Consider the following 20,788-nt stretch of genomic DNA (forward strand, 5'->3'; position numbering starts at 1 on the left):
TGAATCCTGCAGTCTATCCTCTCGAGATCGACTAACTATCCGCACGTGATGCACGTAAACCTACACAAGATTGTCCCACTGCGGTATCCTGAAACAGGAAGTAGTTTGGCTAATAATTGTTTACATCCTGAAGCAATTGCTCGTTTTCAGTGAGGTACTGATTTTCAATGTCTTTAAAGCGTAGATACTTTTTATATACGGTAATAGAAATTGTGATTTAGTAACTTATACGTGTCTATTGATCTTTAACTAAAATCCACATCTCGCGAATCTATTCCAAACTAGCTAGCGTTGGCTAGCTTAGCTAGCTAGCAAACTGGCTGCCTTCCAGTTAACTTGGCATTAACGTTTCTCTTTTTATATCTTTAATGTTAAACTTCTGCGTTTTAAGACAGTGTAAACAATACTTTAAACAGCCAATTTAGCACGCTGGCTGGCTGGCCGGCCAAGTTCGCTAACGTTAGCTAGACTAAACTAAGCTAGACTAAACTAAGTTGTTAGCTAACTTCATGTTCTAAGAAAGCCCAGACATGTTACCCATTTAGATGTCTGTTTTCGGGCTGATCAAAATATAGTCTGTCAACGTAGACAAACCCTTGATTTTGCACTGCAAAAATAAACTCTATTGTCAAAAAACTCTAATGGAAAAAGACCAAATTATCAGCTGGTTTCTTAAAACACTAAGGTGCTTATTTGTTTATCTAATAATAGCAAGCTAGCTTAATAATGAGTACATACTTATGTTTGTACAGTACATATAACTTATCTTTTTTTGTTATTCGTTTACATATACTTATAATTCTAGAAATCCAAGCCAGAAACGGTGCTTGTTACGTGAGGTTTAGCCGAGAAATGATTTGTCATGTGCGCTGGTGGTTTGCCACAATTCCAGCACAGATATTTTCATGCATTCAAGTTTGGTAAGCATTAGTTCGAAATGCTGTTTCCACAGGTAGGGCCGTGCATATGCATGGTCACAAATAATTTATATCAAAAGATCGGATTTACTGCTAGCAAACTGCTGTTTTAAACAAATAATCTCATATTTTATATTGATCTGAAACGTTAACATCTTAAGTGGTTGTTATCGTTATGTAGTGTTTTATGTTACCTGGTTACAGATATGGCCGACGACGCACTGTTTGAGTTTCTACACATGGAAATGGTGGCACACATTTACAAGGAGCAGGCTTCTCGTGCTGAGTCGGAACAGGTAATGTCAATTCAATTAACAAATTCTCAATTGCAATAGTGCTCTCAGTATCTAAATCCAAGTTCACTACAGATGCACCGGCTCTGTGTTAAAACCGAGTGAAACCTGCGCAATAATAATAATTCTCGTAATAATCTTGATTTTATTTGCCCTTTCGACTTATTTTTAATGATGATGCCGGTTGTGACAAAACAGGTATGGTGTATTTCTAACAATGTGTTTGGTATGTAGCCTATAATAATAACACGTTTAAATCTGATTACTGAAGTTACGATTTAGGGCACACAGCAACATCTAGAAAAGGCTACAGAGGCACAATCAAATTGCAGTAATTTCTTGCACGCAGTAGCACAATGTTTTACATTATTCAAGCCAGTGACAACCAGGCTGGCCTTTTTTTTTTCAATTGAACCTGCTGAAACAGTATGCTGTTTGTAAGTGAGCTGTTTACCTCTTTCCTTCAGGAGAGAACTACTAGCGTGTCCATATTAGAAGGCATGGGGTTCAGAGTTGGACAAGGACTAATTGAAAGGTATTGATTTTGTACCAAAATTAGTATTTTGTGAAATATGTACTTTTTAAAGTAATTTTGCTATAGTGGCATGACATGCAATAATAAAATGGCAGATTTAAACCAGGGTGGAAAAAGTTCCATTTAAAACAATGTCCAGTTCATCGAATCAATCTAACTCGAATGTGACTCTTTAAAGTCTCCAATTTATTTGTCCAAAAGTAACTGTAGTTCTTACGTCGTTACCGGGAGTCTAACACTGTGCTTACCATCAAGGATTACGAAGGACACGCCCGGTTTCAAAGACGACCTGGACGTCATGAAGTTCATCTGTAAAGATTTTTGGATAAGCATGTTCCGGAAGCAAATTGACAATCTGAGGACAAACCATCAGGTGCATTTCTCTGGATAAACACATTCATGATGCTTAGCAAAGACTCTTGTAGTTGATTAGAAGAATCAAGTGTGTGCACCCACACTGGCCCTTTCTGGATAAGACTGGGGACCCCAGCTCTAAAACATGAAAAGCACGTAATCAAGAAAAATGAACAGTTTGCTCAAATTCTGGGATTGCAGTTGAGGTTGGAATGAAAACCAGCATGCATGATGATCCCCCAGGACCGAGTTTGAGAACCACTGATTTAAAGGGGGGAAAAAAAACGCACCGAAGCAATTGCATGTAAACTTTATACACTGAGTGTTATACAAGTTATTTCTTTTGTTCCATGTTATATCATGACCCACTTGCATCACTCCTGTAACCGGGCAGTGGGGCTCAACCTGGGAACCACTGCTGTGTCGTGATAGCATGCCGTATACGATGTGTATTTACATAGTATCACCGAGTACATGTCATGACATAGTGTAATGTAAGTGCACTAACTGTGGTTCTGTTGCTTATAGGGCACTTACGTGCTACAGGACAACAAGTTTGCTCTTCTCACCCAGCTGTCCAATGGGAAGCAGTACATGGAGGAAGCACCCAAAGTAAGACTGTTCACCTCATTCTGTCCACCCAGTCCTGTAACTGTCAACAAATTCAAACCGTAACCGTTTCAAAGGGCACTCCAGGAGGGCGCAAACACGTCCTCGCGTTCGTGAGAAAGGCGGGTGTTCAAACAGCCGAAGGAGAGCCGTTTCGACGCTCCTTATTTCTTTTGCCCCCGTCGGTGCAGAGGCGCGCGTCTGTATTTAAAAGACCAGCCTCTGAATGGAGACGCGTTCTCGTCGAAGTCCGTCAGGTTGTAGGCGCGGCGTCCTCGTTTGCCCGCCACGCTTGTAGCGGACCGTTCGGCTCGCGCGGTGTGAACGGAGTGCCTTCGCCCGTCCGCGCGGGCTTCGATGCGCGTCACTTCCTCGTTTGTCATTTCCCCCTGAAATGATTCTGTGAGAAGGGACACCGCAGGAGGGTGTCTAGCTGGACGGACCCGTGTAGAATAAGCGTTATGAGGGCCGTTCGTGCACGCAGATGAAAAGGGGGAAGGCTTCCTTTGACATGAAAATCAGAATTGACGTTCATGCGCGGAGTACATTTTCTTCTTTGGAGCGGGCATCACGTCACCGTGAGAGGCCTCGCGAGCCTCGCGTTCTGTCCCCCGCCATGACAAAAAGCGTTGACACGACCGCATCCTGCTCACAGCGCTTCCAACGAATAAAAATAAACCACCATAGATCATGGTAAATGGACTGCATTTATATAGCGCTTTTATCCAAAGCGCTTGACAATTGACGCCTCTCGTTCGCCAGAGCAGTTGGGGATTAGGTGCCTTGCTCAAGGACACTTCGACATGCCCAGGGCGGGGTTTTGAACCGGCAACCCTCCGACTGCCAGACAATCGGTCTTACCTCCTGAGCTGTATCAGATGTATGACAAATATTTACAAACAAAATTTACGAGCCATCTCTGAAGAGGCTACGTGTTACTTTTGCTGAGACTTGTTTGGGTAATTTCGAAGGGCAGTTGGCAAAAGTCCTGCCGCTCTACCCTCAAAAATTGGTTGCAAAAGCAGTCCCCATCAGTCGGCACACCTGATTTGAAATGGACCCTTAATTGACCTCACGTGGGAACCTTCCAGTCAGTGAATAAATGAACCAATCACAATCAGTCAATCAGTTAGTATGGCTGCAAGGCATGCTGTGCACTATAATTTGACGCAAAGTCCATGCCACTGCTGAATCAAGTTTATCGCGCTATGTTTTTTTAAATTGAAATATAACATCCATGAAGCTTACGCATGGATTTTTTTTTTCCCACACATAATCACATAATACATTTTACAACAGGTCCTGCCCCCACTGCAGTGAAAGGCTGTCCCTTTAGAGTCGCACATACACACACTTCCGAACAAACACACACTCACTCATGCACACACACACACACACACATTCACACTTAGGCACTTGCACACACACGCACGCACACGTACAGTCACACTCACGCTCGCGTACGCACGCGCACACTCTCACACTACCTGGGATTCGTGTACAGGCTCGGGTGACTGAGCGAGCGTTTTCTTCCGGGTCTTTCTCCGCAGTACCTGGCCTTCTCCTGTGGGTTAGTGCGGGGCGCCCTCTGCAACCTCGGCATGGACAGCGTGGTGACGGCAGAGGTCTCCACCATGCCTTCCTGTGAGTAGCTGCAGTTCATAACTTCAAACTCAATCCATTTTGGGCCGCAGGGGGGACCTCCGTAGGTCACTCTTGGACGGAAGTGCAGATTTAGCACGTGGCAGATTTACGCTCGGAATGAATTTACAGTCGGAAAAGTGTCCCGTTCAGAACATCTGCTCATGCCTGATGAAATGCTTCGGAGGTCCCAGTAACTTTATATCTTCTGTTCTCACTCCTGCCACAGGGCCATATCTTATCCGGTCAGTGAATTGGAGCTGAGGCTGATTGGCAGACATGGACCGGTTTCCCTAGTTTCTCTCCAGCAGACCACAGTTTGGCTTCTGCTGTTATTCAGTAGCACGCAGATTCCCGTACACGTATAGCCGGGCCTTACGTCCGTTATGACGATACCCTGATGGCGTGTGGAAAATATGCCGTGGTTAAAATGGAGCAGCCGCATTCCCTTGACCATGCCACTCGTGCATGAAGCGTGTTAATTGGCAGCAGGTATGCCCCCCGCGGTGCCAAGCAGTCCGGAGGCGTGGGCACTGTGGGCATTTGAGCTTATTCTGCCCAAGCGCCAAGCTCGCCCGCCGTGCGGTCTCTGGTGGGGTACGCCACCGCGTCATACCGCCATCTGTCTAGAGAAAACGGCCGTCTGTACGATCCCCATGGAGAAGCCGCACAAGTCCAAGAGAAGAGAAGATTAGATTAGATTAGACTTCATCAGATTTCTCTGAAATATGTCTTGTGTCACAAGCCATATTCCTTTTCACATATAGAGGAACAGACATACATTGGTACAGTAATACAAGACAAACAGTACAAACAGCACATTTTGTTATTATTATTATTACTATTATTATTAATAATAATAATAATAATAATAATAATAATAATAATAATAATAATAATAAATATAGCTGCAAGCAGCGATACACAGGGTCCAAGCACGCCCAGCCAATACTATGCCACGAACAAGTGGCCAATCAATGCTAAAATCGCACAGTGACGAAAGGGACGTACCAGTGCACCAATTTTGAGAGGTCACACCTTTGTGGTTTGGCCAAAACTTCCAAAATGGATGCAATCCAAGATGGAAGCAACAAATAAGGTGCACATATATGTTCCAGATAAGGAAGCTGATTACTAAAGCAAGTTTTAAATGTCTAACAGACAACAGTGATTTTTCATGAATTTTTGAATAATGCCCTATAGCACCATCATATGACTCAATTAGACCAGTACTTTAGCGTTGGGCTCCAGCTGTGAGCTGCTGCCTAATTTAATCAATTTTTGTTAAACTTGTGATAAGCCATGCCCACGTAAGTTTTTGACTTACTGTAGCCTTGTGTTTTGGAGTATCAATTTTATTTATTATAGTTATATATAAGACCATGGACTGTAAAAATGAATTCAAGTTTCATGTTGATACATAAAATGGTCTAGGAGGAGATAGCTTTGAAAGGTTTTTCAAAAAAATTAAAAATAGCAAAAAAATTCAATAAGGAGGACTTTAATGGTCTTTGAGGAAAATTTGTTTGTAATGAGCCAGGGAATCTAAGGAAAAAAGAATGTTGACAATAGAACAAATGTTTTAACCCTCCTGTTCTGTTCATTTTTTAGGTACAGCAAAAATGTTCCCGGGTGATATAAACATACAGGGGGGGTTTGCAAATACATGAAATGAACCATTTTCATTTAGAATGTTGATTACACTAATTAAGGCCAGTAGAAGAAGTTTCATACTGAAAAAATAATTTTAAGTATTTTTCCTAGATTTTCAAACTTTAAAAAGGGTCAATTTGACCCGCAACATAACAGGAGGGTTAAGTTATAGCCCAAAAAAGCAAAAAAAATTCAGTTTCTTCGTGCAGCACCACCACCTGACCAATCTAGGTAGTGTTCCTTATCTGAGTAGCAGTTTGGAATGGGAACCTACCTGCCAAATTCTGTTGCTTTACGATGTACAGTTTTTGCTGCGCGAATATTTTTAGGGAAGAAAATAAAAATCAGAAGAAAAACAATATGGTTTCAGCACCTGCAGAGGTTAAAGTGCTTGATTTTGCGATGCAGTTTGCATGAGTGGAGTTTTAGGGGTGAATGCAGGCCCTGGCAAGTGTGGCTCAGCTGATGCCGGGCCACACTTAAAAAGACGGGTGATTTGAGCACTTATCACATTGGCTGGACCTAAATGGTTCAGGCCAAAATTTAAATGGAAAGCTGAAAAGTGTTGAATATGTGCTGTTGCCAAGAATTTTATTCATGGACCCAGTAGTTTATAAGATATTTTGAATCTACGCTGTTGCACGAGGATAATAAAAGTTTGTGTTAGCGAAGCTATATGGCAGAAAAGTGTGTGTTTTTTCACAAAGTTGTATTTGCATTTAATTTGTCATTAATGTTGTTTCATTATTCATAAAGTAAAAAAAAAAAACAACTGGCGTCCATTTTAATAAATTATATTTCAAGAGTTGAATGAGTTGTGAAGGTTTTTATTTTTATTTTTTTTTTTTTGTCTTTCAGGTAAATTTCAGGTTGTGATTCAGAAAACGTAAAACGGACTTCCCTTCCAGGGCTGTGGAAAGCCCCGCCCCCCCCCCCCCCCCACGCAGCAGAAATAAGCGGAACGTCGGCAAAAAGGACTGATCTGAAATGTATTAGAAGATGGTTTTAAACCACATGACGTCAGCTTGGGTATGCTGTGGTCCCCAGCCTTGGTCCTGGAGAGTCGCAGGGTCTGCTGGGGTCCCCATCTCCGGTCTTCTGAAGTCACATGGTCTGTGGTTTTTTGGGGGGGTTTATTTTCAACCTTATAATTAGTGATCACTGTCGTCCTGGAAACCGTATAAGGCGATTTAACTGTGTCATCGATCGATTCAGTGCTGAGCAACAACAAAAACCAGCAGACCCTGTGACTTATCAAGACCAGGGCTGCCGATTGCTGTTTTCCAGAAATGTCCCTTTAAAAAGGTGTGTGTGTGTCAGGACTGTGTGCGTTTGGGAGGGGCGGGGCTGAAATAAGCCAATGGTGAAGCATATAACGTGATGTCATATACAGGAATATAATGAAAAGAAAAGATTACAGGGAAAGAATGTTTGTTGTTCCGTTGCATTGCCTGGAAGCTTTAAATGTGAAAATTCTCTTTAGTTTACCCGTGGTCATTGTTTTTTTGTTAAGATCTGATTTGGATCACTGTTGACCTCAGATCTCTGTAGAGATGAATGCAAGAAAGTGTCTGCCGATGGTTTTTATTTTATTTTTCTTCTGTTTTATTTGCCAAGAAAACAAGAAAATGAATGAAAAGCCATATTTTTTGTCTTATTCATCGAGATCTTAGATTTGTACAGTTCTCTGGTTATATTTTATTTTCTATACTAGCAAACTGTATTTTCTGAATAATGTCATGTAGGGCCTTAAAAGTAATCGACTGTATTTTCTTTGTTGTGAATGTTGTCTTCTTGAAATATTGCAAGTTCAACATTCAGACAGAGTTCAGGCACTCCCCAGTTTACTCCCCTCTAGTGGTGCAGTGCTGGTACTGCAGCCCGTTGGCATTGAGACGTGCACACAGAGCCAAAAACAACGTCCTCTCGGCAAGGGTAACCTTCCAAAAAAAGTGATCTCGGCTTTACTGAGTTAGCGTATTTATTTTTAACATTTGGCACCGCCGTTTATTTTGGTTCTGTTTTTTCCGGTGAAGCGTCACCATAGTAAATTCGACTCGAGGGCATAAACAACTATCTGAAATTTGTAAACATCAATCAGATTCCATCACATGACTCACATATCTGAGGAAAGACTGGCATAGTGGAATTAGCTGCTGCGCCTCTTTCAACCACCAGGTGGCAGTGGTTCACAAGAGGGGATTCCACATACAAACGGCAAGCTTGGGAAGGCATGCAGGTCCGGGCAGAAGCCTGCCTGGTCTGCTGTTTGGCACGCTTAACCATTTGCGGACTGTTTGCTCGAAGGAGATGGCCTGTCAAACCAGGTCCATTGAAAAGTCTTGGTGATATCTGGGGTTTCTATCATTCTTCCCCGAGGGCAGGATTGAAAAAACAGCCGTCGCCAAAGTGGAACTACCAACTTCGCTCGCCCCCCTAGTCCATCCGAGTAGGAGTCTGCACTCACGGCCACACTCCATGAAAGATTTAAAATTTTGAGAGAGACACATACTAAACGCATGCACTGTGAATTGTCCTTGGCTTAAGGAGCGGTTTCAGTATATCACAGTAGAGAATACAGAGTGAAAACCTGCATATGTGCTTCAGAGGCTGGGGATGAAGACTGATGAAGACCTACGGGTCTAAACGTTGAGTAAAGACATCACTTGGAGCATAAGTGTTGGTTTTTGTTCTGGATTTTCTAATGAGATGGGTTACACAGCAACTGCCTGAGCCAGAAACATTTTTTAAGTGCAAATGTTTTATTGTTTGTAAACTAAGTAGCAGGGTAGGGGAGCAATAGCAGGGATCCCTCCAGTAGGAGAGTGTCTGACGTTCCATAATGATATTTATTGTTTTATTTCTTTTAACAATCTCCGTGTGAAGGTTCAGGAGCTGTAGCCCCTTGGTTGTCTGGCCCTTGGCAGTGAGCAGCGTGTTGAGTGTAATTTCAGAGCCGTTGGGGGAACACGGTGTGCTTTACTAGATGCTGCAATCTGACATGCTTTGGGCCGTGAATCACCCTGAACGGATGGGTGGACCTGTTCTGTTTGCTTACGATTTCAGCTCAGATATGAGAACCACCCCCCCACCCCCCCCCCAACCCTCCCCACCTCACCCCCCAGCAAGGGAAGGGGGGAGAGAGAGTGCCTGCCTTCCAGGTAATTGATCGGGGGAGGGGATCCAGCGCAACAAGCGACAAGTCCTCTATGGGTTGCCGCCATTCAAAATGACTCGGTTTACCATATTCATGTGGCAAAACAAAAGAAAAAAAACGAAACCATTGATCACACAGTTTTTTTGGATCATTTAAATGAATTCTATGGTTTTAATATGAAGCAAATTCATAGGTCGGTTTGTGGAGGTTAGATGGCATCCCTTGTTCATATTTCTCCAATTAAAGGTCTGTCCCCATCTGAATTCAAGGTCATGATCATTTAACTGAACATTTTCATTTGTAGTGCATATTTCAAATGTGAATAAACCTAGAAGTTTGTTTTCAAGAAGCTCTTGACAGGAACTACATTCCTGAGGTCTACATTTGCTATGACGTGTCACACACAGTTGATTGAATATTATTATGATGAATAGTTATGTATGTGCGTGAGAATTTTACATCCAAGGGGATATATGCGTCAGCCCATACAAAAGCGGGGATTTTTAATGAAAATGTAGTTTAGAGATCACCTGGGGTGCATGGATCGGTTTGTGGGCTGGGCTTTACGCTGAGTGAATCTGGGACAGACTATTAAATATTTGTGCTGCCATATTTTGAAACAGAAGCAAACTGCCATTCAAAAGCCACGAGGTAGAAAACCTGAAAATAGCATCACCATAGCTCATAGATTGCGTGACTGCTTGGCATGACGAAATACAACATTCAGGGTGTTACTGAATATATTTGTTTGTCTTTCTGCAAAGTTGTACTTTACGTTTTGTGTAAAAAAAAAAGCGATTTTAAAAATCTGAGCTGTTTGCGAGAGGCCTCGTAGCATAATTTGTCAAATTAGAGGAGTCTCAGGTTTATGACTTGTTTAATAGGGAGACCAGGTGGTTTAGTGTGGGCTTTGCCCCACAGGATGTAGATTGCCATTTTAATGCACATGTTTGATACACAGCCTCCTGCACCAGCAACTTCAGAGGCGTACAGTAGAGAGGAAGTGACTCGTTATCACTGCGGCACCTGATTGGTGGACGATGACTCATTCCATTTCGTACACGATGTAGATGAGGTAGGCTACACCCGCACAACAAGGAACTTCCATGATGGTACACGCTGTTCTCCAAGGCCTGAGCGGCAGAAAACTGGCCTTGCTTAAAGCCATTTACGACATTTATAGCGAATATCAAATGAGCTACCCATTTTCAGTGGTTTTTTGTTCCTTTGGAGCATAAGTGAGATCGTGGGGCTCGGGTGGGTGGCGTAGCCAGATAAGGGCACTGTTCATAGTGCAGTGACCATAGGCTGTGGCAGTGACGCTGACGGCTGTCCGGGATGGAATCGCGGCAATGTCGGCTTCCCACGCCTCATTGGCTGGTAACGGTTTCACCGGCCAATCGGACGCCTGCTCTTTGGCTGCGAATTACGCATCGGCTTGCAATTAGTCCTCTGGCCCGGCGTCTGTGAAGCTCAGCTAATGAATTAGCGCAGTGGCGGCACCTGCTTTACTGGGCACGTGTAGGAGCGCGCCTTCCATCGATACACAACACGTAGCGTGCATGTTTTTACTGCGATTGAAAGGGGAGCGGATAATTACTGCCTCTAACCTGCAAATTCTTGTATTATCACTTCTGCGGTACATTTTCCAGAGGGGTGTTAAATGGGCAGCATGTGGCATTTAACACACCAGAGCAGTTTAGAAAGGTTCATTTAGTTTTTTATTTTAGTTTATTTTTAACTGAGCTGTAAAATAATGTGCATTGCAGTAATACGATGGGAAAAGTTGCAATCGAGAAATAGTTTCTTTTGCTGTCCAGATGACTAATACAGTTGAATCAAGAAAAAAAAAACAAAAACAAGAGGAACGAAGAACAGCGTGTGCTCAAGACAGAACATGAAAAAAATAGAAGTGCACTGGAACTTTTTTTCTCTCCACTGAGTCAGAGTGTTTATATCATTTGAAAAGGGGATTTTTGAAAACTAGAATGAACACAGACTATCTTAACCCTGGTACTTAAAATTCTTATCATAAATCACAAGTAGGTTTTTAATGGATTAAATAAAATGAATTTGTAATTCATGAAATTGCTCATTTAGTTGATATGTAACAAAGAAAGATTTTTTTTTTGAAGACGAAGAATCCCCTTTTACATAGTTTATGTATTTTATTCAGGGTTGGGGGCAATTCTATTTAAATTGAGTCAATTCAAGGAATGATGGCTATTAGGTTCTATTAGGTTTTTACAATTAATTAATTGAATTGCAGTTAATGTCCTGAATTGAAACGTAACAGACTCCAACTTGTGTGAATTCAGTCGAGGGAATTTGACTGCACCATATGAAAGACATTTAATGGTCTTGAGAGTGGTTGTGAAATGTGTTTTGGATTGTGCGAGTTCAACAGATGTCAAAGTTTAGCTCTTTTTATGTTTGCATGCGGTGCAGTGTGACCATAAAACAGCCCTGTTTGGTCTGCTTAACAAATGTACCACCTTTTGCACCAAAAAAGCTTTGCCAGAGTTCGCCACTGTCATAGGTGTTTACACTAGACATTTTGTCCCAGACAAATGCATCAAAACATCATCTCTGTTACCACTCCACAAAGGGCTTCCTTTGAGAAGGAAGGATGAATGAAGGAAGAGTATTTTTAAAGTTAACAAATATTGGTCAGAAATGGCCACTGAAGCAGCTGATGCCCAGCTGTTCCACCACTGCTTTATAAGTCATAAAGCAAACACTGAAACACGGGGGAGAGATTTGGCCCTTGGTCTCTCCGTCCGGCATTGTAAAAATGAGTCTGAAGAGATGTCCAGTCAACAGTCGGGTAGGAGACCTGTCCAATCGGCCGCAAAGCTAAACGTTTGCCTCGGTTTGCCATTTTAAACTTTAAATCTTAAGGTCATCAAAGGGGGCCTTAGCCATTCCAGAAATATCATGGACTACGATTAGCATTTGACACTTATAACTCATTGCGACTCAAAATGAATCTTTATTAATAGAGTATCTGGTTTGAGCATGCCAAGGACACAAGTCAATCAGCCTCACAAGGTTGATGTATTTGGTTCCTCAACCAAAAAAAAAAAACTTTCCCTGGGTTTTTTCTCTTTCCCATTTTTCTTCTGTTCAGCGTTTCTTGTGAATGTATTTTTTCACTCCGGGAAGAGTCTCGGTTGTTCTTATGGTTATTACTGTTTGTCACTCTCGTTGTGTGTCTTGCACTAAAAGTTGTCCCAATTGGAAGAAATGGAGACTTTGTATATTTGAACAGATATGTGATGCTTGTGTACCTTATTGTTTTAGCACTGCACAGGGGTCATGACCATCTCACAAAAGCTGTGTAGTTCTCCTTTTGTTATGGTCGTTTCCTCTATAAGCCAGTTCCATGATCATTTCAGTTCATGTGGGAAGTTATGAAATAAATGACATTTTATTTAAACTTTTAGCATTGATGTTTCAATGTGGTTGAAAAATGTGTTCTGCAGATGCCAATTATAATGCATTGTGCTGGTTTGAAAGAGACGGTGGGGTACTTAATTTGGCCTTCACGGTTGCTGCCTTTGTAGCAGTTAAAATAGCAGTGTGCTATTATTTGTGTATGCACTGTCCAAATCTAATATATATCCTGCCCAAGGACTCAGAAGAAGAACACCAGAAAAATAGCGTTTGAAGGCGTGGTGAATTTTTCTCTACCGTATTAGCTGAAATCGATTGCTAGTTTCCCAAAGAATTACGGTTTTTAATCCTTATGGAAAACGTGGATCAAAGCTTGGGTCGTGAGAAGATGTCTTGCTGAAGATGGAAGTGAAATGATATGGCTTGAACAAATTTGAAACGCATCGCTGATTTTAAAGGATTGTGGAACCCCCCCATCCTCATCTGTGCTTGGTGACTGGAAGTCTTTTTAGCCGAACTCTCTGGTGCTTGGACCGGCTGAACGGTGTGCATCTTTGCTCAGATTGGCTGCATGCCGTGCATCTTTACACTGGTAACGGGCGACAGCGAGAGAAAGTCGGCGAGCGGTGGAGGAAGGGTAGTCCAGCCAGCAGAGCCAGGGCCTTCAGTGACCGTGGTGACAAACACCCCTGTGGTGGGGGGGGGGGGTGGGGGGGAGGCGGGGGGGCCTCACGCTGCTCCAGAGATCAAGCGGATCGGCCTCCCCAGGACAGAAAGGGCAGGGGGAGTCCCGGGGAGAGTTTATGTAGCGGCCATTGGCGATGTCCACGTCCTCCATTTGCACAACAAAGGCTCGGGGTGGGGTGGGGGGGTGGGGGGGGGCGTTGGAGTTTGTGAAGAGGGATTCTCGCCTTACCGCTGGAGCTGGAGGCCCCTTCGTCTTCTTCCACCATCACCCACCAATCAGGACGCTCCGTCTTCTTCATCAACCACCAATCAGGCCCCACGGAGCCGTGTGGGGCCCAGCTGTTGGCCACATTCCCAGGCTTGCCCTGTATCACAATGTAATCAATAAAGTCACGGGGGGGGGTTGGGGGGGGGGGGTTACTCTATTTGTCCGCACTCATTATGTCAAACCTTCCTCCTCACCACCCCCCCTCAACCCCCCACCCCCGCTGCTAAAGCCGCTCAGTCCGTCAACCACCACCCCCCTCCGCCCCCCCCCAACCCCTCCCCAATTTATCAACAGGACTCGGGAGGTTTAATCTGCAGCTAATTATGGGAACCTGAGTCATGGAAACAGGTCGGGATGCCCAAAGACCCCAGCTGGGCTTTAAACTCAGCCCCCGCCACACAAAAGATCGCTTTCTTCTGTCCTCCGCGTGTTTGTTTGTGTTGGTTTCAGGCCGCGTTCATGAAGCTTTCTCTCCGCTGAAGTTAGTCATGTTAAGCCAGTTGTCGTTCTAGACGTTTCTGCACAGTACGATAAACATCTGACGCGAATTATGACCAAAAGTACAAAAAACTGAATGGGTTAACAGACATGACACAGTTTGGAAGCTGAAAAAGTTTTTTTGTTATAGCAGTAGTTTGTAGATTATAATCAGTTGATGTGCAGCATAGATTATGGTGTTTTCAATCCAGCAGTGTCGTCTTCTGTGCCTGATCAAACACAGTTTTTTCCACATGTTTTTTCCAAAAAAATCAAATCAAATATTCCGTCCAAGTAGCTTTGCGGGAGCGTAGCTCTCTCTCTCACCTCCCTTCAATTTTCCAATAAATCTCCTCCTTTGTGGGGGGGGTGGTTTGGAGTTGGAGGTGGGGTGGAGGCATGGGTAAGGGGGGGAAGAGAGTGATTGAAACTCGAAGAGAGTAACAATAACTTGTTTAATTTACGACCGTGGTCCTGAAAGGGGGAATACGTGATGGTGCCTTTTTTTGTGAGTAAGAGGAAGACCAAACCACAATCGCAGGATGTCTGTGGAACTTTCTTTCATTTTTTTTTTCAGCAAGTGAAAGGATTAAGATTAACAAAAAAAAAAAAAAAAACTTGTCTCTAATCACTTCCCCTGACTAAAGCTTCTTAATGATTAAATAAGGGGTGTGTGTGTGTGGGGGGCGGGGGGGGGGGGGGGGTACTACTTGACCACTAGTTCTGGGGAATGATTATAAGTGTGTGGAGGCAAAACAGACTTAAGAGAAAAAGGTTTTTCTGCCATCACAACATAAAATGTGTGTGCCTGACAGTAACATCAAAACTTTTGGTCGAAAACAAACTGGCTACAGTTTAAAATTGGTTGAACTGAACCTGAAGGATGTTTACTGAAATAACTCAATTATTTACTTTACCAAATCCCTTTAAAGTAGCCTTTAAGGTGAACTGAATGACATTTCTTATTGGCATTAAATTAGTTTCGGTTTGTGTCCCTTGTGTCGAACCGGGGTCTGTGTCCTCTGAAAAAAGTGTCAGAGCTTGTGGAGAACGCTTGGGCTGTGTCAGTATATTAAAACATCTTGGGAAGTGTTGAAGTAAGGCAAATCGAGCCAGGAGAGCCACTTTGCAGATGTGCTCAGTGTTTTTGAGATGAGCTTCATGCTAATGCGGCAGTGGGAATCAGCCCAAGAGCTTTGGGAAACGGAATTCTCGCCGGAATGGAATCGCTCTAGCAACCCCAAAGTGTGTCGGCTTTTCGAAACGAACTGGAAGACGTCCTCATCCCTGACAAGGACCTCCGTCTGGATGTCCGTCGCGATTAGTCCCGGAAAGCGTCTCCGTCCTCCCCCCAGATTTTGAAGGTAAAAGGGTGTCTGCATTCAAAGGTGACACTCCCCTCCCTGTACCTCCGAATTGTCCCGCTATGACTTCTGAAAAGGCAGGGGAAGCGGGGTCCCAGGGAATCCTGGGAGTCCGGTCTCCGCGCAGGCGCCGTAGCCATGGGGATCGACTCCGGGCCCTTCAGCGTTAAACGGCTCGACTGCGTAATCCACACGATCGTATTCGCCAAGATCATTCCTTCTCCCTTTGGCGGGTGTCAGGTTTTCCAAAGGCCTGAAGGAACCTGCCAGGGTATGATGCATTGCACACTGGCTTCTCAGCAGGAAAGCACTTATTCGTTTCTTTTTTTTCACAACCAGCCAAAATACAGGTCAGGAGTAGTTTTCAAAACATTATCTGTCGCAATGTACAGTAGTTCAGATCTGCACATTCAGTTCCATCTCTCTGGCTGTCGCACGCCCAAGGCCCCCCTCCACCTCCCCCGTCACCCCACCCCCCTTCCAGGGCACCGGAGGTTTGTTTAGCCCCAGCCACGAGATGCAGTTACGTTACTCCCCCCCCCTCCCCGGATTTAGCGCGGGACGAGAGCAACCTTTTTTTTTCTTTTTTTTTAATAACTCTGAGTGCTTCTCTCTGAGGCCCCCCCTAGACGAGTGTGTTTATGCACGTCTTCACCTCAGTCTCCCCCGGTGCCACGGTAACACAGGCTTTAGGGGTGTTCGGTTTCCAAGGCTCCGGGGCTTCCAGACGGGTTGTTTGGGTGAACCTGACACTTCCCTGCTGTCCGTCCCCGCTGCTCTTTAGAGGCTTTTTTCGGGAGGACAATGCCGGCCGTTCCACAGGCCATTAGAGGCGCGTCGGACTGTCCGGAACGTCGGTTCTTTGAATTGGTTTAGCCCGCAGGTACCGCCCGCAGGTGCTCGGAAACATCTAGAAGGCACCGTGTCTGGGACGGGCCGGAGCACGCGGACAGGAAGCACAGCTAAAGGAACCCCTGCCCTTTTTTCTTTTACCAGCTTCCGTTCCCCCTGTTCTCAAAGTGCCCAGTGTCATGTGGGGGCATTGAGCCGAGGCGATGTTTTCGCTTTTCAGCTAGGTAGCGAGGTGGCTCCCGTTTGGGAATAAAAAACCTGAGAGAATTGTGCACCGGGGAATTCAGAATTCCCGCAGGTCCTGAGCCCGTTTTCCCAGGGAACGCCATGTTGTGACAGGCCATAGCATCACCTAGTTTCAGAGTACTGCTGCCCAATCAGGTGCCTTTCAGCGGCTTGACAGATTTCAGAGTGAACAGAAGCCAACTGCAGGCACGTCGGAACGCGCCTAACAAAATCGACCACAGGCACGGCCCGACGATTAAGAAAAAATGCTGACTTTTTTTTTTTTTTTTAAGAAAAATGTAAAATTTCATTGGACCAACACAATTAGCACAGAGCACGTTCCTCAACCGGAACGAGTGGTGGTGGTGGTGTGTTGAAGGTCGTGGTGGTGTGTTCTCTATAACCAGCTGCCTCAGTGCTTCCCAGCGCGGTCAGGCTGTCGTGTGCGAGAAGTGAAATCGCCACCGGCGGACCCAGTAGGATTTATGGACGGGGTGTGAGATTATGACCACACTGGGAACGGGGAGCAGGCCATTAACGCCCCCCCTCCCAGATCTCGACCCCGGAAGAACCGCGACGCTGCATCGGCGAGATTGAGCGCAGGTATCCGCGGCTATTGTCTTCACCCGCCGAGGTGTTCTCGCGTCCTTTAGACGCAGTCGTCGCGGCTAACATAAACCACGGCCCCGCTATCGGTGCGGAATCTTCCGCCGGCATCCTGTTTGATTCGGCGCGAAAACGGGAACAATGCCCCCCCCAAGGTCGCCGTCAGGGACCAGGGAAGGTTCAGGTGGGAAAAAAAAAAAACATGTTGCCCCCATGCTTTCCTCGCTTCCTGCCTCAAAACGGAGTTTCCGTCAGGCTGGTAAACAAATGTAAAACACAACTGCCACAGTGCCAACAGTCTAGTTTATGGTTCTTACTATGAAAAAGATTCATAGGTTTTCCCTCAAATTGACCCCAGGGGAGATATATTTGATCATATCCCTAGTTTCAGCAAATTCAGTAAAGTACTTTTTTGTCATTCTAGTCACTACACCGTGTTTGTAAAGAAGCAAGCTATTGCTTTGATTTATTTATAATTTAAAGGGAAAGGGTAATGGTAATTGAATTCCAGCATGTGAAAAAGTATGTACCACCTTAGTTACCCAATTAGCCAATCAATCCAATTTAATTGATAATTTGATTCAGCTGACTGAACACAGCCAGGCTTGATTGCAGTCAGCCTGTTTAATCTAAACATCACTTATATTTAACCTTACCATCAAAGTTAAGTAGTCACCACAAAGGCTCTACAAGCACACTATGCCACGATCAAATTCCAGGAGAGATGAGAATAAAAGTAGTTGAAATCAGTCTGAATAGGGTTACAAAGCCATTTCTACTACCAAATCACAGTGATAGCCATTATTTCTCAGCAAGAACACTTGGAGAACATTTGTAACTGCGGTGAATTTTCCCAGGAGTGGCCGGCCTGCCAAAATTTAGCAGTGACGACTTATCCATGAAGTCAAAAAAAGATCCCAGAAGAACATCCTCTCTAGCCTCAAGTCACAAGTCACAAGTGTTCATGATTCTACAATAAGAAAGAGACTGGGCAAAAATGGGATTCATTGGGAGAGCAGCAAGGTGGAAACCACTGCTAACTAAGACAAAAGTTTGTCTCTCATCTCTCAATGCTTGTCTCACATTTGCATGATTGTCACCAAGCCTTTTGGGATAATGTTCTGTGAGCAGATCAGTCAAAGGTGGAACTTTTTGGATGACATGGGTGCCATTACATTTGGCGTAAAGTGAACGCAACACTTAACTATAAATCATACCAGCAGTCGAACGTGATGGTAGTGTGATGGTGTGGGAATGCTTTAGAGCCCCAGGACCTGGACGACTTTCCATTATTGAAAGAAACATGGATTCTGCTCTGTACCAGAAAAAGGAGGATGTTATCTGTTCTTGAGCTGAAGCTGAAAATAAATTGGGTTACGCAGCAAGAAATTGATCCAAAACACATTTGAATGGCTGAAAAGAAAATTTAAGTTTTGAAGTTGCCTAAGGTTAAAGGGGGTAATTACTTTTTCATATGGGTGATATGGGTGTTTTTTTGTTTTTGTTTTTTTTATCATTAAATAAAGGAAATAAAAAATGTTAAATATGTTTTGTGTTTACTTAGTTTCCCTTTGTCTAATATTAGATTCTGTCTAGAGATCTGAAACCATTCAGTGTGACAAATATGCAACAGTAGAAGAATTCAGGATGCTGTACATTTAAAAAAAAAAAAAGATGACATCCAAGTTCAAATTGAGCAGGCTGGTGTCCCAGTTGGCTCCCAGAGTGATATTTTGTGATGTAGGAGAATGGGCGGGAGGTAGCATGTGTCCCCCTGTAAACAGCTGCCCCCCAGCGACATGGGTGACCATTATTTAAGCATCAGCTTTCACAGTCAGCTGTGGAGCAACAGACAGCCTGGAACATGCATCCACCAATAGCAGCAACAGACAGCCTGGAACATGCATCCACCAATAGCAGCAACAGACAGCCTGGAACATGCATCCACCAATAGCAGCAACAGACAGCCTGGAACATGTATCCACCAATAGCAGCAACAGACAGCCTGGAACATGCATCCACCAATAGCAGCAACAGACAGCCTGGAACATGTATCCACCAATAGCAGCAACAGACAGCCTGGAACATGCATCCACCAATAGCAGCAACAGACAGCCTGGAACATGCATCCACCAATAGCAGCAACAGACAGCCTGGAACATGCATCCACCAATAGCAGCAACAGACAGCCTGGAACATGCATCCACCAATAGCAGCAACAGACAGCCTGGAACATGCATCCACCAATAGCAGCAACAGACAGCCCCACACCTGGATCCACCAATAGCAGCAACAGACAGCCTGGCACCTGGATCTACCAATAACAACACCAAGGTGGTGTTTCGCTAACGCCTCGGGCCGCAAACATCAGGACGAGCTGGGGCTCACGGAGGTGGGGGGGCTGGCCCCTGCCAGCTTCCCTGTCATTCTGGGTGTTAACCCCTCCCACCCAGTTGCCATGACGCTTTGATCTTGAAACGGTGCATGACAGGCCTGTGCTCCGGCCCGGCCCGGGCAGTTTATTGACCTCTGGCGTTGGGCAGAGAGAGAGAGAGAGAAAGAGAGAGAGAGAGAGAGAGAGAGAGCTCACAGACCAGGCCCGTTCCGTTCTTTCTTCCGCCAGCTGCCTCATGAATTTCACGCCAGAACAAAGCAGAAAAAAAAAATTGTTAGTGCTTGGTCATGACTCAGGACCTTGGAATTAATTTTGCATATGACTAATTATTTCAGGATTGTAATTCCACGCTTTATGTATTTATATGGATGTTAACTGTATGAATCTATGAAGTCAATGGTTCTAGTTGGGAGTAAGTTAACCTCTGTTCAGGGCTTTATTAATGTTTCACTGACACTCACTGGTCAGGGAATGTTATTAGCCAGGTCTGGCTCTTGGTCACATGACATGGGTGGATGCACGTACACTCACCAGTTACTTTATTATGTGCATGAATCTAGTACCTGGTAGGACCAACTTTTGCCTCCAGAACAGCCTGAATTCTTTGTGGCATGAAATAAACATGGAAACTGGAAACATTTCTTAGATTTTGGTCTATGCTGAGTTGATATTATCACACAATTCTTGCAGATTATTTGGCCACATATTAATGCTGCGAACCTCCCATTCCACTGCATCCTTAAGGTGCTCTATTGGGCTGAGATCTGGGGACAGTGCAGGCCATTGGAGTAAATTGAAGTCACTGTCTTGTTTGTGGAACCAGCTTGAGATGATGTGTGCTTTGTGACATGGCACATTATCCTGCTGGAAGTATCCAGTTGAAAAAGGAGAGACTGTGGCAATAGGGATGCACGTGGTCAACGACAATATTTAGCTGTGCTGTAGTATTCAAATGATGCTCAATTGGTATTGAAGGGCTTAATGTGTGTCAAGAAAACAATCCCCACACCATTACACTATACATTACATACATTACACTACATGCATATGCACACGGCTGTAGTCTTCATTCTCGTGTTGAGCCCATCCACTTCATGTTCATACGCGGTGTGATTCAGGTAGTTTGCTCTGTACATCATGACTGTTGTAGTGCGCGCTGCTTTCTGTTATCTTGCACATTCTCTGATTTCTCTTAATAACATGGTGTCTTTGCCCACAGACTTGCTGTTCACTGGTTGTTTTGTTTATCACACCATTTTCTGTAAACTCTAGAAACTGTAGTGCATGAAAATCCCAGGAGGGCAGCTGTTTCTGAGATGCTGGAACCACCACGTCTGGCACCACCAAGCATACCATAGT

At 44.3% G+C, this 20,788-nt stretch overlaps 1 protein-coding gene across 2 annotated transcripts; it reads left to right on the forward strand.

Moving 5' to 3' along the window:
• The first annotated feature begins 5 nt into the window (after nucleotides 1-5).
• trappc6bl (trafficking protein particle complex subunit 6B, like) lies at nucleotides 6-7,770 on the forward strand. 2 transcript variants are annotated; one of them, XM_064301889.1, is made up of 7 exons: nucleotides 6-154; nucleotides 1,122-1,213; nucleotides 1,678-1,745; nucleotides 2,001-2,118; nucleotides 2,628-2,711; nucleotides 4,259-4,352; nucleotides 6,861-7,770. In XM_064301889.1, the coding sequence occupies exons 2-7, from the start codon at nucleotides 1,124-1,126 to the stop codon at nucleotides 6,890-6,892; spliced, it is 486 nt and encodes a 161-aa protein (XP_064157959.1). In that variant the 5' UTR covers nucleotides 6-154; nucleotides 1,122-1,123; the 3' UTR covers nucleotides 6,893-7,770. The 2 variants fall into 2 exon arrangements, with proteins under 2 accessions (XP_064157959.1, XP_064157960.1); XM_064301890.1 differs by lacking the exon at nucleotides 6-154 and adding an exon at nucleotides 235-685.
• Nucleotides 7,771-20,788: the final 13,018 nt, after the last annotated feature.

Source organism: Anguilla rostrata, chromosome 12, assembly GCF_018555375.3.
Source record: "Anguilla rostrata isolate EN2019 chromosome 12, ASM1855537v3, whole genome shotgun sequence".
Classification (NCBI taxonomy): Eukaryota; Metazoa; Chordata; class Actinopteri; order Anguilliformes; family Anguillidae; genus Anguilla; species Anguilla rostrata.